This window comes from Dermacentor andersoni, chromosome 5 (assembly GCF_023375885.2).
Source record: "Dermacentor andersoni chromosome 5, qqDerAnde1_hic_scaffold, whole genome shotgun sequence".
In the NCBI taxonomy this organism is placed as follows: domain Eukaryota; kingdom Metazoa; phylum Arthropoda; class Arachnida; order Ixodida; family Ixodidae; genus Dermacentor; species Dermacentor andersoni.
In genome coordinates, this window is record NC_092818.1 from 48,964,047 (window position 1) to 48,988,972 (window position 24,926).

General features: G+C 45.6%; 1 protein-coding gene across 1 annotated transcript in view; it reads left to right on the plus strand.

The window, feature by feature from the left end:
• The first annotated feature begins 7,856 nt into the window (after positions 1–7,856).
• The window catches only part of LOC126530359 (kinesin-like protein KIF28), an 85,784-nt gene continuing 68,714 nt past the window's right edge, over positions 7,857–24,926 (plus strand). Inside the window, exons 1-6 of the mRNA XM_055070255.2 lie at positions 7,857–8,027; positions 8,672–8,804; positions 11,074–11,153; positions 22,921–23,035; positions 23,254–23,365; positions 24,221–24,328. Coding sequence (XP_054926230.2) covers positions 7,857–8,027; positions 8,672–8,804; positions 11,074–11,153; positions 22,921–23,035; positions 23,254–23,365; positions 24,221–24,328 — 719 coding nt within the window. The remainder of the gene's footprint in view (positions 8,028–8,671; positions 8,805–11,073; positions 11,154–22,920; positions 23,036–23,253; positions 23,366–24,220; positions 24,329–24,926) is intronic.

Genomic DNA, 24,926 nt, shown 5'->3' on the forward strand with positions numbered 1-24,926 from the left:
AAAGCTGTCTTGGAGGGTCGGACTCATCCATCGGGCCTTGGCGATAGCCCGATCACAAGTCCAAAGAAGAAAAGAATTCGGCACCATGTACCTCCTCGCACCCCACGTGCATAGGGAGGAGTCCTGGCGTCACAGGCGAGTAAAAGCTCGGAACAGCCGGCGCGGCGACACACCTCTCGCCTCCTCTACTCCATGCGTACGTGCTGCTGCCGCGGGAAGACTGAAGAAAGTCCGTACGCCCGAAGAAGCGGCTTACCAGGAAGCGAGAAGCCAAGCGAGAAGTCATGCAGTTCCGCGGCGGAGCTGATGCGGAACACCTCGCCGAAGCTGCAGCTGAGAAGACGCGACGCCAAGTCGAGGATCCCGAGTTTCAGTCCAGGAAACACGAGAGTCGGCACCAGAACGCTCGACGTCGCCGAAAAGGCGATCCCTGCCTGCGACTGCTGGAAAACTTCCAGTGTCAAGCCCGCCCAGACACGAGGGGCGCGAAGGCCAGACTCCAGAGCGAATTTTTGGGCATAGAGTTTAGGCACAGCTGTCTCGTCTGTGACGCACAAGGAAGCTCGGCGCACAGCTCAGCGGGGCGACGATCGACGAAGGAGAGCCGATCCTGCCCATCGAGCTGAGGCCACCGCCGACAAACGCCATTGCCGAGCCGAGAATCCCGAGTTTCGGGCCAGAGACAATGAAAGCTGCTGACTGAATGCTCGGAGCCACCGGGAACCGGTTGCGGGCCTACGCGTCACCGAGAACATGCAACACTAAGCCCGAAAATTCGGGGGAGGTTCGAAAGGCCGATTTCAGCACTAATTCCTCGGCATAGAGTTCGGGCAAAGCTGCGGCGTCTCTGACCGGCTCCGGTTCGACGTGAATCTCTACACGGTGAGCTCGGTGAGGAACTTTGAGCAGAATAGCTCTGCCTTGCAAATGCTTCACGAAGCCTTCCCCGGCGCCACCGACTACGACGACGACCACGACGACGGTCAGACGTCGAGCACGAGGGCCGGATCTACGATGATGTCGAATGGTACTGAACCACTGTACACAATAAATTGTGATGCACGTACTGTGACTTGTATGCGTGTGGCTTGCTGGGGCTTGTGTGGCCTACCAGCCTGGCCGTTCTTGAGCTCGCAAGAACTTGGCGAAACTTAGCAAATCTTAGCGACACTTGGTATGAGCCTAGCAAAGCCATGCATAACATCGCAAAACTTAGCAAAACATAGCAACACTTAGTATGAATCTACTCGAGCCATGTATAATGTCACAAAACTTTGCAAAACCAAGCAATACCCAACCTTGCACCACTAGAGCTAACTGCCCGCATTTTTTCTGACTCCTTGAATGAGCTCGCTAAGCAATAACTAAGAAATAGGCTTGCAGCCCATATATTATACTTGTTCGGCGCTACTCAGTTTCCCACCCATAAACATTGACTACAGCCCTAATGGTAAGCATTGCTAAGTCATGACGGGCTCCCCACCACAATCCTGCAAAAAAAAAGAGTGTAAAATCATTCGTGTGAGAGCTATACGGGGCAGAAACTTGGTTTAACAAAGAAGATTGCCAGCAAGTCAAGGATTGCACAAGCGATGGAATGAAAAATGATAGACGCAAGATTAAGAGACAGGAAGACAGTGGTGTTGATATGAGAGCAAATGGACGTGGAAAATATTCGAGTGGGCAGGGAAAGGAAGAAATTACGCCATTGCGTAGGGCACATAACCGGTGGCCTAGTAGAGTTACAGAATGGGCGCGAAGGGAAGGAAATCGCACTCGAGGACGAGGACATGAAACGAGGACATGAAACGAGGACATTTGGAGGCAAAATAAGGTGACAGCGAGCGTGTAACAAAAATATTGCGAGCTGCTTGGAGATGCCACACTTCAGTCATTTCACATGAATATGACCATGATCATGGCGACGATGATCACCGTCTGATCATTAGAACTATTAGAGCTGCACTAAGTCATAGTCTATAGAAAGAACACGTGAGCAGCATGATCCTTGTGCGTCGTGATCTGGCGCTGCTCAGTTTTTTTTTTTTCGGAGGTGCACAAAATCGTTCCTTAATGCTTCCAATGTCCTGTCATCTCAATCCAGAAAATATGTTCGCCAGCAGAAATAAAACAAATAATTCAATAACACGAATAAATAACGCCAAATCCGAAATAATGGAATTCCTGATGATCATCAAACAAGCCCAAATCGCTACCCTCGAGGTAGGCGATGGTGTCTAGCAGGACAAATTAGTAATACGGTTTTGCCCCAGCCAGCGCAGCACAAATTACGGTTTCCTTTGGGTACCCCGTCGTACTCTAACCTCATGCTGTATCGAAATGTCCCCTTGTATCCGACTGAACTGTTTCGCATCTACACGGGTCAGACACCGCCGAAAGGTGAGCATCCTGGTCTAAAAAACCTGTACACACTAGTCATCTCCTTTTCCTCCGAACAAAATTGCCAGGAGGAGAATAAGCTGCCGGGTCCAGATACGTCTGTAATTTACGCTAGTTGTATTGGGAACAGCGATCACTTCCACAACGAACCTACTAACATTATGTAGCATCCCGAGCTGTATATAAATTCCGAAGCAGATACGGTCTTTTCAGCATTTTTTTATTACTGTCTTGCTTCCAATGTTATACAGCGTGTACCAACTATCATGCACCGAGATATAAAAATATGGAAATGCAACGTAGATAGACAGACCCAATTAGTGCTGTTTGCCGTAAAAACAACATAACAAACCAACATAAATAACTCCCGATACAGGTTTCTCTTGCTCAATATATGCTAGATAAAAGTGTTTTTCTGAGCATGAAAGATGCACGCGAACACGCGAGAAATTTCCACGCGAGTGGTGCTCGAGACACTTTGCATGTATTCGCGGGCTTCTTTCCCGCTCGGAAAAACAATTTTATGTAGTACGCATTCAGCAACAGAAAGCTCTATCTGAAGCAGATCATTTTGATCGACAAGTTTCTCATTTACACTTTCAATGAAACTATGTTATTCGAGAACAAGATTAATTATTTATGTCTAATTATGCATTTAGGCGGAACGTAAGAAAATGAACTGAATATCTGCAAGCGACGGAAAATAACATTACCTTGTTTTTTTCTAGCTACGTGGCCTATGCATATTTTCAGGTCTTGGTGCATGCAAGTTGGACAACGCTGTATATCCTTATGCTACAGGAAGCAGCCTCTTTTGGATATTGTTTATTTTCGCGTTTCTGTCGCCTAGCAGAATTAATAATTATCTTCTTTATCTGTGCCACGCAGTACTTAAAGCGTGACTTCTAAGTACTTTCAACTGTAACGTTAACTGTACGCCAACAATTAATTAGGCTGGAACGGTCCCCGAGTCATCTATAAATAACCAACGCGTCTGACCCGCAGATCAGCTTTTGTGCACGCAGTTTCGCCCAATAAGAAGTTACTTCCGTGAATCACAGTTTCGATACTGTGTTATTCCCAATCACTAATACGGGGCAATACGTTTGTTCAGTGGCTGCATTCCTTTGTTGAAACCTTGTTCTCTATGTTTCGCGCGCTCCATGATAGGGTTTCGCACGTTTTTCTCCTGTAAAGACGCGTTCCTCCTACTTAGAGACGAAACTCAAACTAATATATCGTACGACAACGAGAGGCTAGTCCCAGCACAGACATCAAAGGAGCCTTCGACAACGTTTCTTACACCGCAATACTCGAGGAACTCGAACTCGTGGGTTGTGACGGGCGCACACACATTTACGGCGGTGCGTTTCTTTCCAACCGCGAGGTGGGCACCTTAGTATCGGCCGAATCACATCATAGATATGCAGAATGCCTAGCAAAGTAACACCTCAAGGAGTGATAATGTGTCCTCTCCTCTTCAACGTGGCGATGTGCCACCTCCCGCTTGATGTGGATGGGATACCCGACATTGGTAACATACTCTAAGTGGATGACATCACGCTGTAGGGGAGCAGAGGTTCTCTAAGGGATAAAGAATATATGCTGGAAAACGCAGCATTAGCAGAGGATAAGTTTACCCGAGGAAGCAAGCTGAAGTGAGCACCCGAAAAATTGAAGGTCATCGGGGTACACGCGAAAGGCTACAATTCCACAGTTGCGAGCCAAACGGTTCGAGAGGTAACCACGATACGAGTCCTCGTTTTGTGGCTTCGGAGCGACGGGAGAACAGCACAGACACTCAAAACCCTCAAATTCGCCACCCACAACGTAGCCCAAATGGTACGTCGTGTGACGTATCGAAGGGTGGGCATGCGAGGAGACGATACCTTAAGGCTCATACAGGCCTTAGTAATTAGTCGAATCGCGTATGGGTTACCTTACCAAATCCTGAAAAAGGAAGAAGAAAGGCTGGCCAACACAATAATTCGAACCGCTTTTAAGGCAGCTCTGGGCCTGCTTAAATGTACCTCCACGGAGCGCATGCTTGCTGTGGGAGCATACATAATACTTTCGATGAAGTCACAGGCCACTCTGATACGACAGAAGGAAAGCCGCAGCTTCACAAATACTGGTGCGGCAATATGGGCTCGACTCAATATCCCAGCATACACCATCTATCTCGCCGAACAGGCCGTGCCTCTCCTTCCACCGGTGAGATGCAAAATTGCAGTAGCTGCAACTGCAATGAATGTGCATCCCGAGTGCAACAAGCAAAGGTGTAAAGTACGCGCGCAACACTTTCAATCGACTTACTCGAATAACCCTAGTTGCAATACGTGCTACATGGACGCAGCTGGGTATTCAGAGGTGACTGCACAGCACTGCCAAAGGAGTTACGCCCTAGTAGGCGTAAACCCGATCTGCCAGCAGCAAATGACGCGGTCGGTCACGGCGGGATACCCCACCTCGGCCGAATGTTAGCAGTGGTGATCGCCCTCGCTCACGCAGTGCGTTCGCAAAGGCACTCGGTCGTGGTCACGGACTCCCGGGAGACACGTCGCGTGCTTCTCAAGGGGCACGTGACTGCGGTAAGCCTCGCCATAATCTCCAAATCTTTCGACCACCGTCATCGCCTACTCTGGTTTCCGGGACACGCTAGGGTACAGGTGCGTGTGTGTGTGTATTTGTGTGTTACCTGGGTTTACTTGCCCGTCCACTCTACAATTCTTCACTGTCAACCTTGGATGTACAATAAATAAATAAATAAATAAATAAATAAATAAATAAGGCTCCTCTTTGGAAGACGAAACTCCGTTTCATCTATCGTTATAGTCCTGACAGTGCGGGATGTTTGGCTAATGTGCATTTTGTTCTTGGCGAATTATTATGTTAAAGGACACGATTATTAAATACATTATGACTGTCCTTGCGACAGATGACACAAGATTGCGTGAAATGACCCTGAACAGCTGTCAGTAAAAGAAAATATGTGAACAACTGCTGTTCCGGAAGAAGCAAGTACCCCGACATTTTCTGTGGATAACAACTTAGAGCACAGCGACGTAGCAGTTGTACTTCTGGTTGCAAGATCGCACCTGTTGCGGCACTCCCGCTCGCCTTTTAACGCCGTCAGTTAGGCGTTCAGGGCACGCCAGTCAGGTGACCATCGATTCTTGAGGTTTATACTAAATGCCAAGGTCACGAGTCGGCGCCTCTAAGCAGCAGTTAGAAACAACAGTCTTCGAGTTGCCTTTGGCTTCTGGTATCCATAGTTACCTGGGCCGGGTCAGAGTCAGCACAGGAAAAACAGTTCCTGCGATCAATATTTTACTCACAATCTCGAATGCGATGAAATGCCGCTTTCTTATAGCCCTTATTTCCGAATTGCGCTGTTGCTACGCACGCCAGTTGCGCGATTGAAAAAAAAAAAACAATTATTACTACTGACCGTGCATGTACACGCGAAGCAGCCGCATAGGAAATTTCAGTAGGCGCACTTGCAATTGCTTAACATGGCGGCGCACGACAATTTGACTTTGTCTGAGAGGTCGTTACCATCACTGAATTTTATTTGTCCAGACTTTTATATATCGGCAAGTAGGATATCGACCAACCCGTGAAATGTTTCCGAGTCCGCAAAAAAGGCAATAATATATGCAAAAGAACAGCTTTGGTGTTTTTTTATTTATTGGTATGAATAAATCGCGAGACGTTGACACTGAAATAAAGTGCCTGCAACTGTCACATGAATGACATGCGTCAGATATTATATAATAATTTGCCATGATATTATATATCGCAAAAGTAGAAAAAGGGCTGTTGCCAAGTGCTTTTTATGATCGATTTGCTTTCCAACGCTTTCACGAATGTTCGAGTTACCATATTCATTCATTTAGGGGTAATAAAGTTTACTCGCCATCCGGGCCGCGCGGAAGTGGATGTCCAGCCCGAAGCTTTCGAAAGCCACCGGTATAACTTCTGAGGCATTGCAATGCTTTATTGCTTTAAAGTAATTGTACTGATGGTAACTTATAGTAAAGGTAGTAATTGTAATATATAGTAAAGGTAGTAATAAGGGTAACCACAATTTTGACATCATGCCCCAGCCAGTAGCGGTGCTGCAACAAGAATGTAATCAGTTGCTAGGCAGGTTCTTTTATATAAGCGTACGGAAGGCTACGGACGTCACCACGTCACCAGCTGCCGTCGCCGCGGCAGCTTGTGCAACAGTAATCTTTACCGGGAAACACATCTCGGGAGCTGTACGTGCTTCGCATTGTTAACAGGAGAGATTTATCATCAATAATGTGGTTCAGATTATTGTTTTATGCTTGTTCTTTATTGAAAGGTATGCAGTTCGGTATGTTGTATGTGGGATTCCAAAGAATGTATGCACTGTTCGCTTCACTTTGCTGGACTGCTTGAAGCCTCTGCTTTACGGGGGTACGAGCCGCCGCTCCTGGCCCCGCACTACCACCGAGATCGGCACAAATTTTTGCGGACGGGCGCGGACAGGTTCAATGCCGAACAACTAGAGGCCAACAGCTTGGCCGTAAAACGCACCAATAGAAGAACCTTACACTACAACCACAAACACAGTAGCATTTTCCTCTCTTCCTGCCATTATCAGGAGCTAATAAAAAGCTGCACGTCGCTAGAAATTGTTGTTTAATTTATGAGCAGGGAGCCGACCTGGCCCAGGAACATTGGGTTTAATAAACACCAATATTTTCTTTAGAGATGAGAACCAAAGAATAACTATGTCCAACCAGACATGTAATTTGGTTCAAATTTTCAGCTTTCAAAAACATAGAGTATGTCTGTCAACAAAAACTCCTGTTCTACTCAGGCGTCTAAAGTGCTTGAAAACCTTGGACGTCACATACGTCAAGATTTCTGGGTTTTGTATCGTGGTGCTCTCGTTAATCAGAAATTCAGATGAAGGAAAATACTCGTCGCTACTTCTGCTTCATTCGTTCAGATGCAGCTAGAGAACTATTCAAAAGTACCGTATACACTCCTGTAAGGGCCGCACCCGTGTAAGAGCTCCACACCCAACTTGGCAGCCCAAACTTTGAAAAAAAAAGTTCCGACGGAGAAGCGATTGTGTTCGTTTCCCCGATGTCGGACAAGCGCTTCGGCGAATTTTCGCACGCTGCGTACTTCCCCGTGCCGCTACTAGATGGCGAGAGCTGTGCATTGACCCCTGATGCAATGGAAGTCGCCGGCGGTGCCGGCACCATTTTCACCAAATTCTTTGGTATCGTCGAAGGGCCGCACCTAGTCAAAATTGTGAAAACATAGTGCCGCCCTTCCACGAGTCTATACGGTAAACGAATACAGTATCGCTTGAAGTGCAATGCCGTCCACTTTCCAGCATGTGTTGGATTCCTTAACATTGCTGCCCGCACAGCGAGCGCGAGCGACAGCGACGATGCCGATGCCTGGTGCGCATGCGCGGACAGGAGACGCAGCTCTGGAGCCCAGGACAGAGCTTCGCCTCCGAACCGCGCAAATTCACCTTCGACCACTGCTTCTGGTCACACGACGGGTTCATGCGGCTGGATGACGGCTACTGTGCACCCGATCCCGAGCACGAGCGCGGAGCCCACTACGCCGACCAGGTAATTTGCGCTATATAAAGGAGCCGAAGGCAAGGCATGTCGTCGCGGATTCCCGCTGTCAGCAACACCTCTGAGATATACAACGCAAAAAGAGAGAATCGCGAGCACTGACAAGAACTCAGAACTTGTTGAAAGAGCCTTAAATATATACGAGTATTCAGTGCCTTCGCTTCCTAGCTAAGACTGGCGCAGTCAGCGTTGGAGTGCTTTCGGGGCAAAGAGTTTATTCATTTGTCTTTGTAGCTGTTGTGGTTGTTTCAGCTCAAATTTTCCTTTCCTTCCGTAGAATGCTTGTGGTATTGAATGATGGGAAGCATAAGCAGAAAGGAAACGTTGTAAAAGTGGGATAAATTATCGCTCTTAATTAGAACACCCCGACTACTGATGGATGCTTACAAGTTTCCACCGCGAAATGGCAAAACTGATGTCTTGCTTTAGCATAGATACAACCAGGCAATGAGACAACTTCTTTGGAGCAATAGCAACGAACAAACAATATATAGAGAAAAACATTATAGAGCAAGAACAAAATCAGGACGAGCACTGAACTCACGAATAATCGTAATTTGCAGCGACGTCATGGCGTATATGTAGATGCTGACATACGGGCTCGCTTTCTCGTTTTCGTGTGTTTTGTCTCGCAGGAACGCGTGTACAAAGACCTGGGCCGAGAAGTCGTGCGCAGTGCCTGGCAAGGCTACAACGCAGCTCTTTTAGCCTACGGCCAGTCTGGCTCGGGGAAGTCATACTCCATGGTGGGCTACGGAGCCAACACAGGTTCGCTTTACCCGCATGCACGCAATTAATACGCATCTTGAATATATATAGCCTAGCACATAGCATCTTACAGCATGGGCTAACTGCTGTGTCATTTCGACTTCGTCCTATCGTAGCGCTGTTTTCTAACCATAATAAAACATCACCCAATTCCATGAGCACCCCGTCAATGACGGTAACGAGAACGATGCGTCAGCATATGTCTGCACGGTCATGTTTTAAAACATCGACTATATCGTTTACAAGGAAGAATGAGATGCTTCCCAGTGCTACAAATTGCCGTTTCAAGTTTTGCCTTAACTTTTTTTCAACGGGAGAAAAAAGCCACAGCAAGCTTCGTTGTAGACATCTTCAAACTCAAGAAAGTGGCAAAGCGCATCTTCTGCGGGGTCACTGGTGAAATTTAGCTAAGTGTACGCTTTGCATATTTGAAATGGACTCGCTTTGTCTCCGGCACAGCCACAGTGTCTCCCATAATGGATGGTCCATTGTAAAAACGAAATACTTCAAATATAGTTGTGATTAAGCATACAAGCTTCTGAACAGGAAAAGAAAGGTCAATGCGCCTGCTATTCCAGTTCTTTTCCTGGGATTCATGTGTAAAACATTACCCGCATTCAAATCACATCTTGAAACAGCTCTTCCCTACCTACCATTGCGTTAGATGAGCACAGCGCCTGATGTCATGAGATAAATGCCGGGCGCTTTAATGTCGTTTTTCGGCCATCCGAATATGAGCAGGAGTTGCCTAAGAGAATAAGCCTATATCCGGAGGCTCGAGTAGTCACTCAAAATACATTGTTGGCATGATTTTTTGCTCAGGAATAACCTGAACGTTGTTATTGCAATAGTAACCACGAAGCAGAGAGACGGTGCTCGAACGCAGGGTTTGAATGTCGAGAGTTCAAACGCTATAGATTGGAGGAATTAGTCGGCGAATAATAGTATGTAATAAGTAAGTGGCCATCGGTCGCCCTATGAAGTGCAGACAGGACTTTAAGGGCTCAGTGCAGCAGAAACCCTCGCCTTAAGAAGAAGCTTTAGCTCGGTGGCTCATAGGTAAGTACATGAAAATAAAAAAAAATGTTTTTTCTCGGAAATAACTGCAGTGATTGTGACTTATTCTTTACAATTCTGCTGACTCCAGTGGACGTCATTGCAGAGTGGGTAGCAAACGATTAATGCATCATGGCAAGTCTCGCAAACAGAAAGCAGTAAGAAGGAAAAAGGAAAGCGCACCCCGATTACAAATTTGTAATATGTACACATAAAAAAAGAAGAGAGAATGCGTACAATGACCGATCAGGTGGTAAGGAATTTTTCAGAACTTTTGATGTTTTCCGTTTCAAGTAGAAGTGCTTTGATAGACTTGAAAGTAAGAAATAAAGTTGTCTGACTCTGTCAAATGCATTTTTTGTATAGTCCGTTACTTGTTTTACAAAAATCGTAGAACATCGCAAAATTTATCAAATCGAAGTATCACGTTTGGAAAAATTCAACCAACCACGCAGCTGAAAAAGATATCAATTTTCTAAACCGCACCTAATATTACATATTAAGCGGAGAAAACGAAAGCATTATAAACCGCTCTACTATTTATACCACTTGATTGTGAGGACGTTTGCATAAGCGTCGTATACACAACAGTACTTTCATATAAGATATAAATTTCTGTTACATTTTTAGCTTGAGATATTTCACTATACGCGGTTTACATATTGTGATAACCATTCTGGGACAAGATTCAGGCTTCGAAACGTCACACTTCATGTTTCTTAAATATATAAATATTTCAAATTTTTGTAAAACCTTGTAGGTCCTAAAATAAAATTCTGCTCCCCAGAATCACTAGAATATAACTCCATCTCTCAACTGCAGCAAACCTTATTTAACTCTGCCAGCGGTTGTTTCATCGAATCGTTTCTGGGCTTTACATGTGTTTTAACAGAAAAATCTTTCTTGGTTTCGAGCTCAGGCATCCCATTTGCTTTTATACCTCCAGTACATGGTGGTTCAATTGCCCTCCCCCTACTACTGGCATAAATCGAAAAAAGAACGTACAAAGCATTTACAGATACGCTTATCACATTGTGCCAGACGACGATATTGAATAAGTTCTGCCCTCTCGCTCCTATTAGTTCTTGCACACTTCTTTGTAGTTTGAGATTAGGATACAGTGCGCATTTCGAAGACCTCGTGCGTTCTGGGAAAAACTGAGATTTGTTAAGGGAAACTCAACCTCATCTTTCTTCGATATTTTGTTCCGCAGGTATGGTGCCACGGCTGTGCGAGGATCTTTTTCAGGAACTGGAGAAGAAGCGAAGCGTCGGTAAACATATGGAATTTGAGGTACAACATTTTTTTTTTTTCTAATATTCAAGTTAAGCAATACTGAAACGGGTTTCGCAGCGCTATCAGACGAGGTACAAGACGAGAAGGCGATAAAAACGGGTTCTGACAAGAGAGCAGGCCGAATACGCGAGATGTATCAGGGAAAAAAAAAAACATAATCAGCAAATGGTATTCAAATAGTAGCCAACAACGACTCAGCGTCAAGATTTCGTAGCATGAGAGGAAAAATGTAATACGCATATTAACTACAATGAAGGTGCTTTGGTCTCTTGTACAATAGCTTTTTACGGCGTACTTAAAAATTGTCTTAACTTATTTACATATTTTATATTGTGTAGTCTGTACTATAAGAGCATATTGCAGATCGCCTGTCTTATTTTGTTAGTGAGTGAATTATCATATGCTGCTTTTGGTAATTAAACTAGCCAAATCGCATTAGAGAGAACACTCTAATGCGATTTCGCTAGATTTCGCTAGACGAAAGAACTGATAAAATCCTGTCTGTAACGCGCTTTCAAAAGTTTAATATGGACCACTTCCTCGCCTAAGCTCACGCCCTGTTGTTTTTTGTGGACGTACGTTTCACCAATGTGCAAACAGCGTCACGTTTTGGCATTTGTTATACGTGCGTGAATAATTTATTTACAAGATGTTACGGGGTCTTTCCTCATAAAATGTGCTTTTTCAAGTTGCATGTTCACGTTGTTTACTATGCCCACCTGCTGTGGTTTCGATGTGTAGACTCGCAGTATCAAAAAAAATTATCCAACGTGAGGAAGAGTACTCACTGAAGTTCCGGAAAGGGCTTCAAAGAAAGGCTTCCGAGTTTTCACATGACAATCCAAAAACTGGAGAAGCACAATGTAACTCCATCTGGTGACCGGCGCAAATGAACGAGTCGCTTGACGAGAGAGGGCAGCACACACGAGCCCTGTAGCAGGCTTGCTCTTCTCTCGCTTGCGCTGGTAATGCTACGTTCACAGCTGTGATGTTTAGGATCGTCACGTTGCAAGGCGTGTGACGCGAGGAAGATGGAGGAGACGGTGCATGATTAGAAACACACGACAATTATATTAGACGGCACGTAAATATGAATATCTTCAACTAGACCCACACATACAAAGTTCGTAAACAGCAAAAAATTGCAGTCTGACGAGGTTGCAGTTGAAGTCCGGAGTATTGTGAGACGTAGAGTCCTTGAGGTGGAACACTCGCTCGTAGAGTGATGACCGGCGTGGAAGAGCAGACGCAGCAGCACGGGGTCGCAAAAGGTGGACGCATCCCACAGCTCCGTAGACGGGAATAGTCCACTCCAAAGTCTCGAGGAAGAAGACGGTCCAAGGCGCTCGTTTCGATGACGGACGCCCGGTCACCCGAACCTCGCGCGTAGAAGCGGGTTCCAAGATGTCAGCAGGCCGACCTGAGGCCTCATGCAAGGCGACGACCCGAGGCACTCCTCGTCTCGATGATGGACGCTTCCTCTCCCGAACCTCGCACGTAGACGCGAGTTCGAGGCTGCAGCAGGCCGCTCCGAAGTCTCGTGTCGTGCAACGACCAGAGGAGTTCCCTGTCCCGTAGACGGACGCCCGGGAAAGTGAACCTCACCGGCAGATGTGGGTTCCGTAGGCCCGGCGGCCCTAGTCAAGCCGGCGTTCCAACGATCTCCGTTGCGCGAGCCCCTTCTCATTCGCTGCACGAGCTTCCCTTGTCTATCTTTCCTCTTGTTGAGGACGGCCGCAATATCATCTGCTCTTGCACTCCGTACTTTGTGGGTACTTCACAACAGGACAGGCTGAATAGCAGATTGAGGTCGCAAACTAGAGGCAAACGGCTGATGTACTATTACGCCGCCAGCAGCTAGTCAGCGATTCCCTTGTGTGCAGCGTGATTAAGTGGCACCGGGCCTTGTAAGTAGTGTAACACATACTAACACACGCAGACGCACACGCGTACACAGAGAGAGGGAAGCATAGCCAGTGAATGGAACATTAGGTCTCTTGTACAACTGTATTTTCCACTTGCTTGTCCTGCCCGTACTTGCCCCTCCTTTCAAACAATTATGTCAGTATGCGACCTACCTAGTCTAGCACTCCTCCACCATCACCGATCCCGTCCCCAGCCAGGTGCATAGGCACCCTTACCCTGCCCTCCCCCCTCCCCGTAAAAAATTTCTGGCTAGGCCATTGCCCACATACAGGAAACGCGCCTCACACACACACACACACACACACACACACACACACACACACACACACAACACACACACACACACACACACACACACACACACACACACACACACACACACACACACACACACACACACACACACACACACACACACACACACGCACGCACGCACACACACACACACACACACACACACACACACACGCGCACACACACACACACACACATACACAGAGCACCAAACATACGCACAAACACGCATGCACACACGGCGAGGAACACAAATGGTGAGAAAGAACATAACGAAATTTGCAAACCCCTTACACGAAGCGAATAGTGACACGATTGAAACTCTCTCGATAACCACGTTTGCTTCTAGAGAGAAGGCAAAATGTGGTCTCGTTGGCGAAGCATGAGCAAGCATTTCGTCACAAAAGGGCGAACACCGTGCCTGATGTTGATGTGAATGTAATAGTCTGAGATAGAAGTGCACCTTGGTTAAATGTACTTTAAGGAAGTGCGCAACGACGTTGTATGTGGGCAACGTTGAATATAGATAAGTGAGGCGCTGGCGTGTTAGTTTGTGGTTTTTTTACAGGCAGGTGAATTACTTAACGAAGTGTATAAAGCTCCATCGGGCTTACGGGTAACTAATCCAGTTTGTATTCTTAAAGGTGTGGCAGGTTGATAAGGAGAAAGCTCTCCCGCAACCACATTCCGCGAAGCTCAACACTATAACTTAAAAATACTGTGATTAGGAGACATACCGAGCCGCTTATCACGGATGCACACCTTCCCGTCATCAGAAGCTTAAGGTGAAATTCTGAGCAAGCAAGAGGGAGAATTTACGTGCCGTAGTGCACTTCGACGGCAATTAGGTCTATCGCGGCTGAGTGCTTTCTATTCTAACGCAAGGGACGTTTGGTATTGGCTCTATACTCGCGGAGAACTTTCTGTGGCTATGAAGGGAAAGCTAAGGAGGCGAAGTGAGAGCGCTTCTGAAAAGAGTCCCGCGTTTTTATTCACGTTAGCTTGAGCTGGGTAAGAATAAACTTAAACACCTTATTAGAAACAGTTAAATAAGACAAAACACACCACCGAATGTAAAAGATGACTTCCTCACGCGTCCGGGCAAACGTGAAACCGTCGCATGGAAGCTGCGACGGTTCAGCGTCTGTTCCGAGCAACCAAACGCACTGTCAAAAGCTGGCGGACTACTTGCCGCGGTAACACATGCGCAGAAGCTCCGCCCGCGTAGCTTTCCTTTCATAACTGCAGAAATTTGCCCGCGAGCTTAGTCTAACGCTAGTTATAAGCTTAGAGCAGATAACGCAGCGTACACAAAAATCGGCCTTCGAAACGTCGAAACAAAGAAAACTAATTGGTCAAAAACTGAAACGATTTTCAATCTGTATTTAATATTACTACCGGAGAACATCATGGCTTTATCATTTCTTTAATTCAATTAGAAGTACAAGTTTCTTGCCCTATGTTTTCATTGGTGTCTTTGTTTGTTGGTTTCTCATGATATGATTTATTCAATAAAAGTCTGCGCCCTCGGTTAAGCCCCTTTCTTCTCATTCTTACATAGCGAGGGTATCGAAACTGGCAAAATTGAGGCCTCGCGGTAGCAAGTACGAGTTTATTGACCAGTTGCTTTCACTCAGAAAGATCGCGTACTCGTGACGCCTGCGGCAGAAAGGATGTTCCGCATCTGCCGCCTAGGTTTGTGAGTGGTGACGCTTGCTAACACTCCCAAGGTTAGTTCTAGTAGTAACACATAAACACCCAAGAAAGTGGATGGGGAAAACACGCCGCGGAAGCTCAATTGGTTAGCGCATCGCACGCGTAATGCGAAGACTTGGGATCGTTCCCCACCTGCGGCAAGTTGTTTTTTCACTAATTGTCATTCATTTATCATTTCTTTAACTCAGTTATTAAGTACAAGTAATTTCCCCCTATGTTCTCTTTGGTGTCTTTGTTTGTTGGCTTCTCATGACAAGATTAATAAAAATAGGGGCCCTGGGTTAACCTCCCAACCCCCTTTCTTCTCGTTCTAGCAGAGAAGCAATCCGACAAGCTCCAGTGGTGGCATAGTGGTAGCATCTATGATTAGGGCGGTGTGCTCTCCGGATACCATGGCCCTTTTTTATTTATACTTGGGTATTTTTTTTTTTGTGGCACTTAGCAAAAGCCTTTTCGCCTCTTAGATCTGGCAATGGCGAATGACAACAAGTAGCGCCAGCTCACTGCCACTCGACAACCACTTCTATTGCACGCTGTTTCTATACATTTCTTCCGCTGTTTTTACATCTCGTTTTTTAGACATGCAGAATCAGTGTTTCGATTCCGTTCTTGTGGCATCTGCACTTTAACTCATATAAATTGACAAGGCAAATGCTATGTCTAAATCTAAAGGCAAATGCTATGTCGACTTGGACTATTAAAATACCAATCCAGAAACCTCGCAGCGTTTGTTTCGGGCCAATACTCAGTTTAGGAAAAAATTGCGTCTTTAGCGCAATTCAAATCAACCGCCCGCGAGCGGAGAGTGGTGACGTCGTGTACGCCATCACCAATCTTTAGACCGGCCGGCGAGTAGAACGGCGCCCGACAGACGGCGCTACGGTTCTCAGCACAAAACGCAAACGCGCGGCCCTGGTGGAACAAGCCAAGACAGCGTCGGCGATTCGCCGCTGGAGCTAGTCTTTGTCAAGTGGTGTGGACCGTTCGGGTATCACGCGACATAACATGGACGTGGCATTCCCTGCCACTTTCAGTTTTTGTGAGTTTCGCGCACGGCAAGACCAGCGCAGCATTGTGCGATAACGAAACTACTGAAACGCGAAACCACGGGTTGCGCAGAGTGACGAAAGCGAAGCTTGTCGACCTCCCGCGTCGTTCTCAAGACTAACGTGAATAGGTCTTCTTTTCTAAAAATGAAATAGAACTGGACAAGTATCATTTACTTCCGTCGTATAACGCAATAGAATTGTCTTTCTATTAGTAGTGGTTGAGTACAGTGACGGAAGGAGTGCCTTCGTCATCCGGCTAGTACTTGAATGTTCGGAGGGAGTCTCTATTCGCGTCCTGAATTTACCTCAGTTTCTCGATTACTCAAGCTCTGACGTAATAGTTTTGCGGAAACCCGCAAGGGGCAGGGAAGTAATTAATAAAGGGAAATTCCGACATCTACTCGTTCGTAGCAATTGCGACAAAGGAAACCCATACGGGTTCCTCAGAAGAAAAACCTCGCAGTTGAAGAAAAATTGATCCTGCTCTGGTACTCGAACCTGCGACCACTATCTTTACGGGGCAGCCGCTCGACCATCTGAGCTAACCAGGCGTGTAGCAGATGGCAAGGCGAATTCGAATTTGTCGACAACTCGAAGACAACTGAAGCTCGACAACTAAAGCTCTGTTTACGACAGTATGCTGCATTAGACGTTCTCGAGAACTAATCTATCACTTTAGCTTCACCTAATATTTGCCTTTGGGGACCTTTTAAGAACAGCCGGTCGTGATGGCGCTGTGTCTTTGGCTTTACGCTGCTTAGCACCAGGGAACGGCATCGAATGGTAGCCGTGGCGGCCGCATTTCGATGCAGAATAAATGCAAGCGCGCCTGTGTCCTGAGCATTGTGCGTGCGGTAAAGAGCCCCAGCTGGAGAAAATTTATCCGGAGTTCCCCACTGCGACGCGCCTCCCAATCATAGTGAGGTTTTGACACGTAAAACCCTACAATTTTTTCTTAGAACAGTGCTAAAAGCCTTAACGCGTGGCCGATGGATTTGGCTGTCCCGCCACAGTCCCGCCTCCCACCTTTACTTCCGAGTCTGGTATCTGCTGCGGTTGTCGGCCTCTTGCGCGCTTTTTTAGCACCAAGAGCTCTGAATTTTCTGGTGCGCACGTCAGTCCACATGCTTCCAGGTACTTTTCCGTTGTGTAAACAGCTTCTTGCAGAGCGTCTTGCTGTTTACCTGTCGGCGCTCCCGTAGTTCAGATGGTGAGGTCGTCAGCATATATTGTGTGACCGATTCCTTCTAGTTGCTTCAGTTGTTTGGGTAGCGAGCTCATCGCCAGATTGAATGGTATCGCAAAATGACGGAGCCTTGTGGCGTTCCCTATCGCGGTATGTCGAATTTCTCAGAGCGTAAGTTGCCTATCCCCACTGTGGCTGTTCGTTCTTTCAGAAAAGCTTTGGTGTAATTATATATATTTGCCCGCAGTTATATACGTTGAGGTGTTGCAGTATGGCTTCGTGTGACACGTTGTCGAAAGCCCCTTTCACCTCAAGTGCGAGGATGGCTCTTTTGCTGTGCGTGTTCAGTTTGTCGATGAGTTTTTCCTTGATCCGCAGTAACACGTCTTGCGTGGACAGGCGAGCTCTAAATCCGAACATGGTGTTTGGGACATGTCCGTTGTCTTCGAGATGTTCGATCATGCGGTTGTGCACCATGTGCTCGTAGAGTTTTCCAGAACACGAGGTGACGGATATAGGTCGAAGGTTCTGCACGCTGATGGGCTTGTTGGGTTTAGGTATCATGGTTACCTCGGCATGTTTCCATTCCTGTGGTACCTTACCGTGTTCCCAGCACTCGTTGATGTATTTTAAGAGCGCGTCTACAGAGGGTCCGTCAAGGTTCCGGAGTGTCTTGTTCATTCTGTCGTACCCCGGCGCCGTGTTGCGGGTGAGCTTGCTCAAGGCCCTTTTGATTTCTGCTTTTGTGAAGGGCCCATCCAGTTCTATGTTTGGGTTGCCTCGATACTCGTCGAAGTGCGGATCTACAGTTATGTTTCGCTCCGTACCGAGGAACTTCTCCTTCACTTCTTTGATAATGTCTTCCTCTTTCCCCGGGCGGTTGTGTATGAGTCTCTACACTTTCTGTTTTGCGGCGTTCCTGTTCTCCTTCTTTGATAGGATAGTCTTGAGTACCGCTCAAGTGCGCTTGCTGCTTAAGGTTCCTTGAAGCTTGATACATGTTTCGCGCCAGTTATCTTTTTCAAGTTGTTCAGAGTACTTTTGCGTTTTCTTGATCAGCTTGGAGATTCAAATTTTGATTTTCCGGTTGCACTTGTTATATTGCCAGCGTTTCGCGAGTCCCCTTCGCGCCTTCCACAGGTGGAGTAAGTGGGGGTCGACCACGGGGGTTTCTTGCGACAATTGGATTGTCCTCGTATGCCTCTCGGCTCTTTCCGCGGCTCCTCTGATCCATATTTCTATGTCGTCTATCGTCGCATTAGTGGCGCTCTCGTCTTTGCGAAAGGCCTGCCACTCCGTGATCTTGGCTTTTCCGATCTTCATCGTCGCTTTGTGGTGCGGGATGATCGTTTGCACTATATAATGGTCGCTACCCATATTCTCGTCCATGCAGCTCCAGTCATGCTGTTTGAGTCCGTGTACGAATGTGAGATCGGGGCTGGTGTTTCTGGATACACTGTTGCCGATGCGCGTGGGTGTCTGCGGCTCGTTGAGTAGCGTGAGGAAGTGTTGCTGGTCTACGTTGTGCACATCTTCTCCTTTCTTCTTTGAGGCCCATATATCAAGGCTATATGGGGAGGATTAAAATAACCAACGACTATCAGTCCGTTACCCTTGCTCAGCTTCTTCACTTCTCGCATTAGCTTGTCTACATCCTTTAGGTGGTCCTTTGGCGGGGTGAATACGTTTAACACAAAGAGGTTTTGCTGCTGTTTTTTCTCGGGTACGATTTCGACGAGTGTGGGTTCGATGCTGTGTTGGATGTCGTGTCGTTGAGCGTTGATGTCCTTCTTGGTCAGGATTGCTGTCCTCGTCTTACTGTCGGTGACGTGAGTGAGGTAACCACTGACCTTGAAGTCTTCAGCTTCGGTTTATTGTAAGGCTATAATATCTGGGTTAAACTGCGTGCAGAATTGTACAAGGTTGCTTCTCTTACTTCTGATAGAATGACAGTTCCATTGCCAAATTTTGAGTCGTTTGTGTTGCTTGTACTTCTTTCTCTTTAGTTAGCCTCGCAATCTTGTGCACTTAGGGTCTGGATGATCTTAGCTTCTCTCGCAGGGTACTTAGGCTTCTTGAGAGCATTATCTCTTTCTTCTAGCATGTGGATGCGTTGACTGAAACTTTCTCCCGATTGGGTCTTTTCGTTCTGTAGGGCCTGAATCTGGTTCTCCATTTCGCTCTTGAGAGATTGGAACCCAGTCAGTATCATCTGGGCGACCGTGTTTTGCATAACCTGTGGTACCGTGGACATTGTGATTTTCATCATGACGGTCCGAGGAAAAGAAATTTCCGCCACATTAGGTAAATTGCCGCAGACGAAGAAAAAAGAAAGTAAAGAAAAAGATTATTTCACTGGCATCAAAACGAGGTACGCGGTGCAGCATTCTGATATTTATGCAGCGCATCGTTATCAAAACGGCCAACTGACGATCGTTTCTCTACTTGTACTTTTTAACCACCGACAGCAAACTATTCAAAAATTCCCCCGCATGATTTTTCTTGATTTCGGCGTTTCTGATGGTCAATTTTTATGTAATTCACGTGTTTCTTTCAAGGTACCTACAGCGTACTGAATATGTAGAGCCACTTCCAAACGTTTCTTCTGTTAGAAAAGCGAGGCCTCAGCCTCGATTGCAGTGATTACCAGCAAAGTGAGCTGCTGCATGTAGATTCTCACTCACGTTTGCGCAGAACCCCACGTTAGACAATGTAAGTAGACGTATTTTAAGAATTTAAGTCTACTACCTCAAGTATAGACGAAACAGCATCAAAATATAAGTGTGCATGTACATGGCCGGGAATGCGCTTAAACATTTGAAGAAGGACGACCTATCACAAGGCGCCCTAACTCGTGCTACATATTTACGCATTTTTATTAGTGGGATGTATAGTGACGTCAACGAAGCAGTCCCCAGAATAAGCGCCAAGAAACAACTGTTTTTGATTGACAAAGCAAACAGCACCACGAAGGTCCCTTGCAGGGCCTGTTCGCCAAGGAAAACCATAGGCGACTCGAAGAGCGGTCTGTGGGGCTAACTTCGTAAAAAAATGACGTTTCTGAGCTGATCGCAGCTTCCACTTGGACCTCTTCGTGATTGCCAAGTGCTGCAACACGAACGCATTTCCACCATTCACATAGGTAAATTGGTCGCAGCATGCCTGCATAATTTATCTGTTTCCGTGAACCCGCCGCTGTAGCTTTGTGGCTATGGTGTCGGGCTGCTATGCACGAGGTCGCGGGATCGGATCCCGGTCAAGGCGGCCGCAATTGGATGCGGAAAAAATGCGAAAATGCCCGCGTGCTTAGATTTACGTGCAGGTTTGAGATCCCCAAGTGGCCCAAATCTCCGGAGTTCCCCACTAGGACGTGCCTCATAATCAGAAAGTGGTGTTAGCACGTAAAGCCTCATAATTAAATAATTAATATTCACATATACATTACAACACCACTTCCTACCGCTCTATAGCGTACGCGGTTTGTTTGTGCTCGTTTCTCTCTCTCTCTCTCTTTATCCAGCCCTATTTCTTTGTGAACAGACATGAAAAGCACTTACTTCTGACAGAATTTTATTTGTCAGAGGAAGCATCTTCATAGTCCAGAGAGAAAGGAAGCCCATAGTCAACATCACACTCAAATATGTCTTTTTCTCGTTGAGAGAAAGGCTATAAACGCTGATCGTTGGTAAATCGGCATGTTTGGTTGGTTGGATGGTTTTCTTTTCTAAATAAATATTGTTCATGTTGCTCTGTGGGATTGTACAAAGCTCAGAATCAAAACGATAATCAGTGAAATATACGCGGTGATCATTTTTCAAGTTTAATGGAATTTAAAAAAAAAAAATGCGTGCTATTGATGTTACGTGGTACTTGGCTGAGCGAATGATACTTTTGGTACGCTGATACTTTTTCTGCCTTGTCAAATAACGCCTATCTTACGTTCACGTAACCGAACTTCCCCCATATCCAATGCCTTCCTTAATGCATTTAATATATTCATAAATAAATTTATTAAAAGTAAATCAATGATTGAAATAACCTTGCCGTAAGTAACACGCGGAACAGCGACTAGTATTTTTCTGCTCAATGTAATTGCCAATTCCTTTATTACCATTTAGAGTTATGGTAATGAGTGCTTGGGTAGCACCTGCATGTACTAGTATGCGAGCATATAATTGCATAATTTACTATTTCACGCTTCGTGCACAATTTCTCGCTCCATCGAACCCCGAAATTGCGGCACGCAGCACGAAATAGCATGAAAACTCACGCAGCACAACACATGGAGTTTGCTTAATCCTTAAGGAAGTTTTCTTTAATGTTGCTGCACCTTAGCTGAAAGATTCTTTGTACGTTTGAGCATTTCTGTGAGATTCACTTTGAATATTCGCCCTTAGACTTGCATACATAATCCGGCGGGTTAGGATTGTCCGTTTGCTAAAAAAATAGTCATACCTAAATACATAGACAACAATAAAATTGTTGCTTTCTGTACTCTCACATAATTATTCTTCAATTTGTCCATGTTAGCTGATGCATGTCAATACGCACAACACTGTTTCCTGTTAGTAAACAGTGTTTAAAATTTCAGAATCAACGGCAACGTGAACCTCATTACAGAGCTGATGATTTAGCACAGCGTAGAATTACTGTGACGATCGCGGAACGAGAAAAGTAAGTAAGAAAAGAAAAAAAGAAAGCACCAAGCAGAGCCAAGAGAAGAGATAAGATATATAACTTCTGGAGTGTGCGTGCCAGAAACACGGTATAATTACGAGGCACGCCATAGTGGTGGAGTCCGAAATAATTTTTACCACCTGGCGCTCTCTAAGGAGCACCTGAATAAATGTAAGAACACGAGCAATTCCAGCAAGCTTCTGTGCGCGCATCATGCTATTAGGCCTTGATTCAGGCAACATCACGACGGAGAAATGCACAGACCGAAGCAAGCGCCGCAACTATCAACTGACTCGTTCAAACTTTCGAAACCAGCTCACGAAATCATAAACACACTTGTACTCCGCAAATTTCGAAGTTTAGTGCGTTGCCGGCACGGGGCTAACTGCTGCAGAAAATGAATAGCCGTCAGTATTCACACTTCGCCACTCGTAGACTGACAGTCGTCATTTCAAGATCATTAAGTGATCACATAGTAGCGCAAAACATCTTTCTTTCTTTCTCGCCTCATCCAAAGCGCACCAACAGTACAGGAGCGCTGAAAGGCTCCCCGACGAATGCAAAGCCCTCGGTTGCGAGCGCCTTCTTGCAGACAAGGAGCCAGCAATGCCCACTAATGAACTTGCACTCTCACTGTGCAAATCGGAGAGCCGAAGCAAAACCTGCCATGGGGCAGCGAGCCGAGCGCGCGAGACGTGGGTGACGCAGCGCCCTACAAACCGAAGAAGTTATTTCAGTGCTGTACGGACCATTGCGGCTGTCGTGAATTTTCTTGTTTACCGCACTCCTATTACCGACGTGATTTATTGCATGTTGAAGAATGCCGCTTTGATTCTGAACGCAAAAGAAATACACTGCAATTATCATGACTAATGTAGCAGGTATGTACAGTACATTTTTGCTGTATGCATTTCAGGTGGAACTGAGCATGATGGAAATATATAACGAGAGTGTTTTCGACCTGCTGGTGGCGAACAAAGGACAGCGAAAGGGGCTGAAGGTTCGGGAACATCCTAAGAAGGGCTTCTTTGGTGAGTGTTGCCGTCTCGCTGTTACCAAGAGATGAATAACACCGAGTGTAATTCGTAAGTGCGTACTTTATATATATATATATATATATATATATATATATATATATATATATATATATATATATATATATATATATATATATATATATATATATATATATATATATCGAGTGCCGAAGTTGCAACAAATTTTCTTCTCTGTTTCATTTGGCATCAAGCCGAAGGTCTTTCAAAGTGCCTAGTGACCAACTTTCGTGATGTTCTGTCACGAATAGAAGAAGGAACGACAAATAGAAGCATAGCAGCCACCAACACCAATGAAACCAGCAGGTAAGACACATTATGATGATGACTGTACTCAACAAAAAAACAATATAAATGTACTGTGAGTGACAGGTAAATACTTGCCGATAAAGCACAGTAGCCAACGTCAACTAAGTCAACGAACATTTATTCTGGACGTAGTTGTCTTCTTTTTTTCTCACCTGACAGAAGAAATTGTTTAGAAGTTTGCCGTATAACAAATGGACACACAACACATCCCTGTGTTACCACATGGGGCAACATGAATCGTGTAACTCAACGTAAGGCCAGGAATTGTTTATGTTACACAAATATCAGCTTGACGTAAACAACGAGATGATGGCGCAGCGACCATGGCCTCTTCATTACGACGACGACATTAAAAACATTGATTCCCCCAGTGCGTGTGGTTTCAATAAGACATGTTAGTAGTATTACTGTTCAAAATTCATGATAGGGTGTTTTGGCACTCATTTTCTCCCGTAAAAGTTACGCATTTGCGTTTATTTTAATATATGTAGAGCTTCGAAGGCAGGCCTAATAAGTATAAAATAATTTTGCGTTCCTCTTTTGCGTCCGTTTATGTGTGTTTCTGTCGCGTGAATTAAAAAAAATACGTGTTTGCCTACTTTGCCTGACAGTAAAATCTAACCGCCTTTAAATAAACCGGACAGTGATCAATGCAAAAAAAAGGAAAATAAACATTATATGATCATGGTTTGGAATTGCTCCGAATTCACCTTAGGTATTTGAGAATCCAATGTTTCCATCCTGGGCATTGTAAGACATTACCGATCACCAGAATATTTTGTCCTTGGTCACGGGAGGCGCATGTAAAATTGTTGCTGATGTTTTCTTGCCTTTCTATTTTTTCGTTCCCAGCCGAGCTCATACGCTAGTAACTTTGATGCTCATCCAAAGGACAAAAAGGCCTCCTGGTCCAGAAACCACAAAGACCTCCATAGTTCATCTTGTAGATCTAGCAGGAAGGCAAGTGGTCTTTATCACTTTCTTACTATATTTCGGCAGGTACTTTAGAACTTTAGAACTCTGAGAATGGAATCATAGACGTATAGAACATCTGATTAAATGCAAGAAATCTGCTCTTCTTTCATGATTATATTGCGCTTAGTGTTACACTGACGATATAAGTGATGGACAGGACGTGGACGAACGTAGCGCAATCTTCTTTGTTTCAAGTTATTGCTCGGGAGACCCGGGCATAATAACGCAATTCAACATGATATCGTAAAGGACAATTCGTTTATTTTTCTGGACAGGCTGGCGATAATTGACAGCATTTGCTCATGGCGAACAACCATCTTGAACTTGTGCCTTGTGACATTGGTCGAGCTTATGGCATTTAATATACGCAGTATTTGATTGATTGATTGATTCTTTATTGGTTTATCACATATACATGTGATGGGAGGCGAAGGGAAAAGCCATTCAAGGATGGCTTGAGGGAGTCCTTCGCCCCCACGCTGGCAAAGACAACAGCAGAGGCACACACGTCCTGTTCACATGGTCGTACAGTTTTGCAAAACCATCATATTAAGCACAACATTGCCACAAACCTTGACAAAAC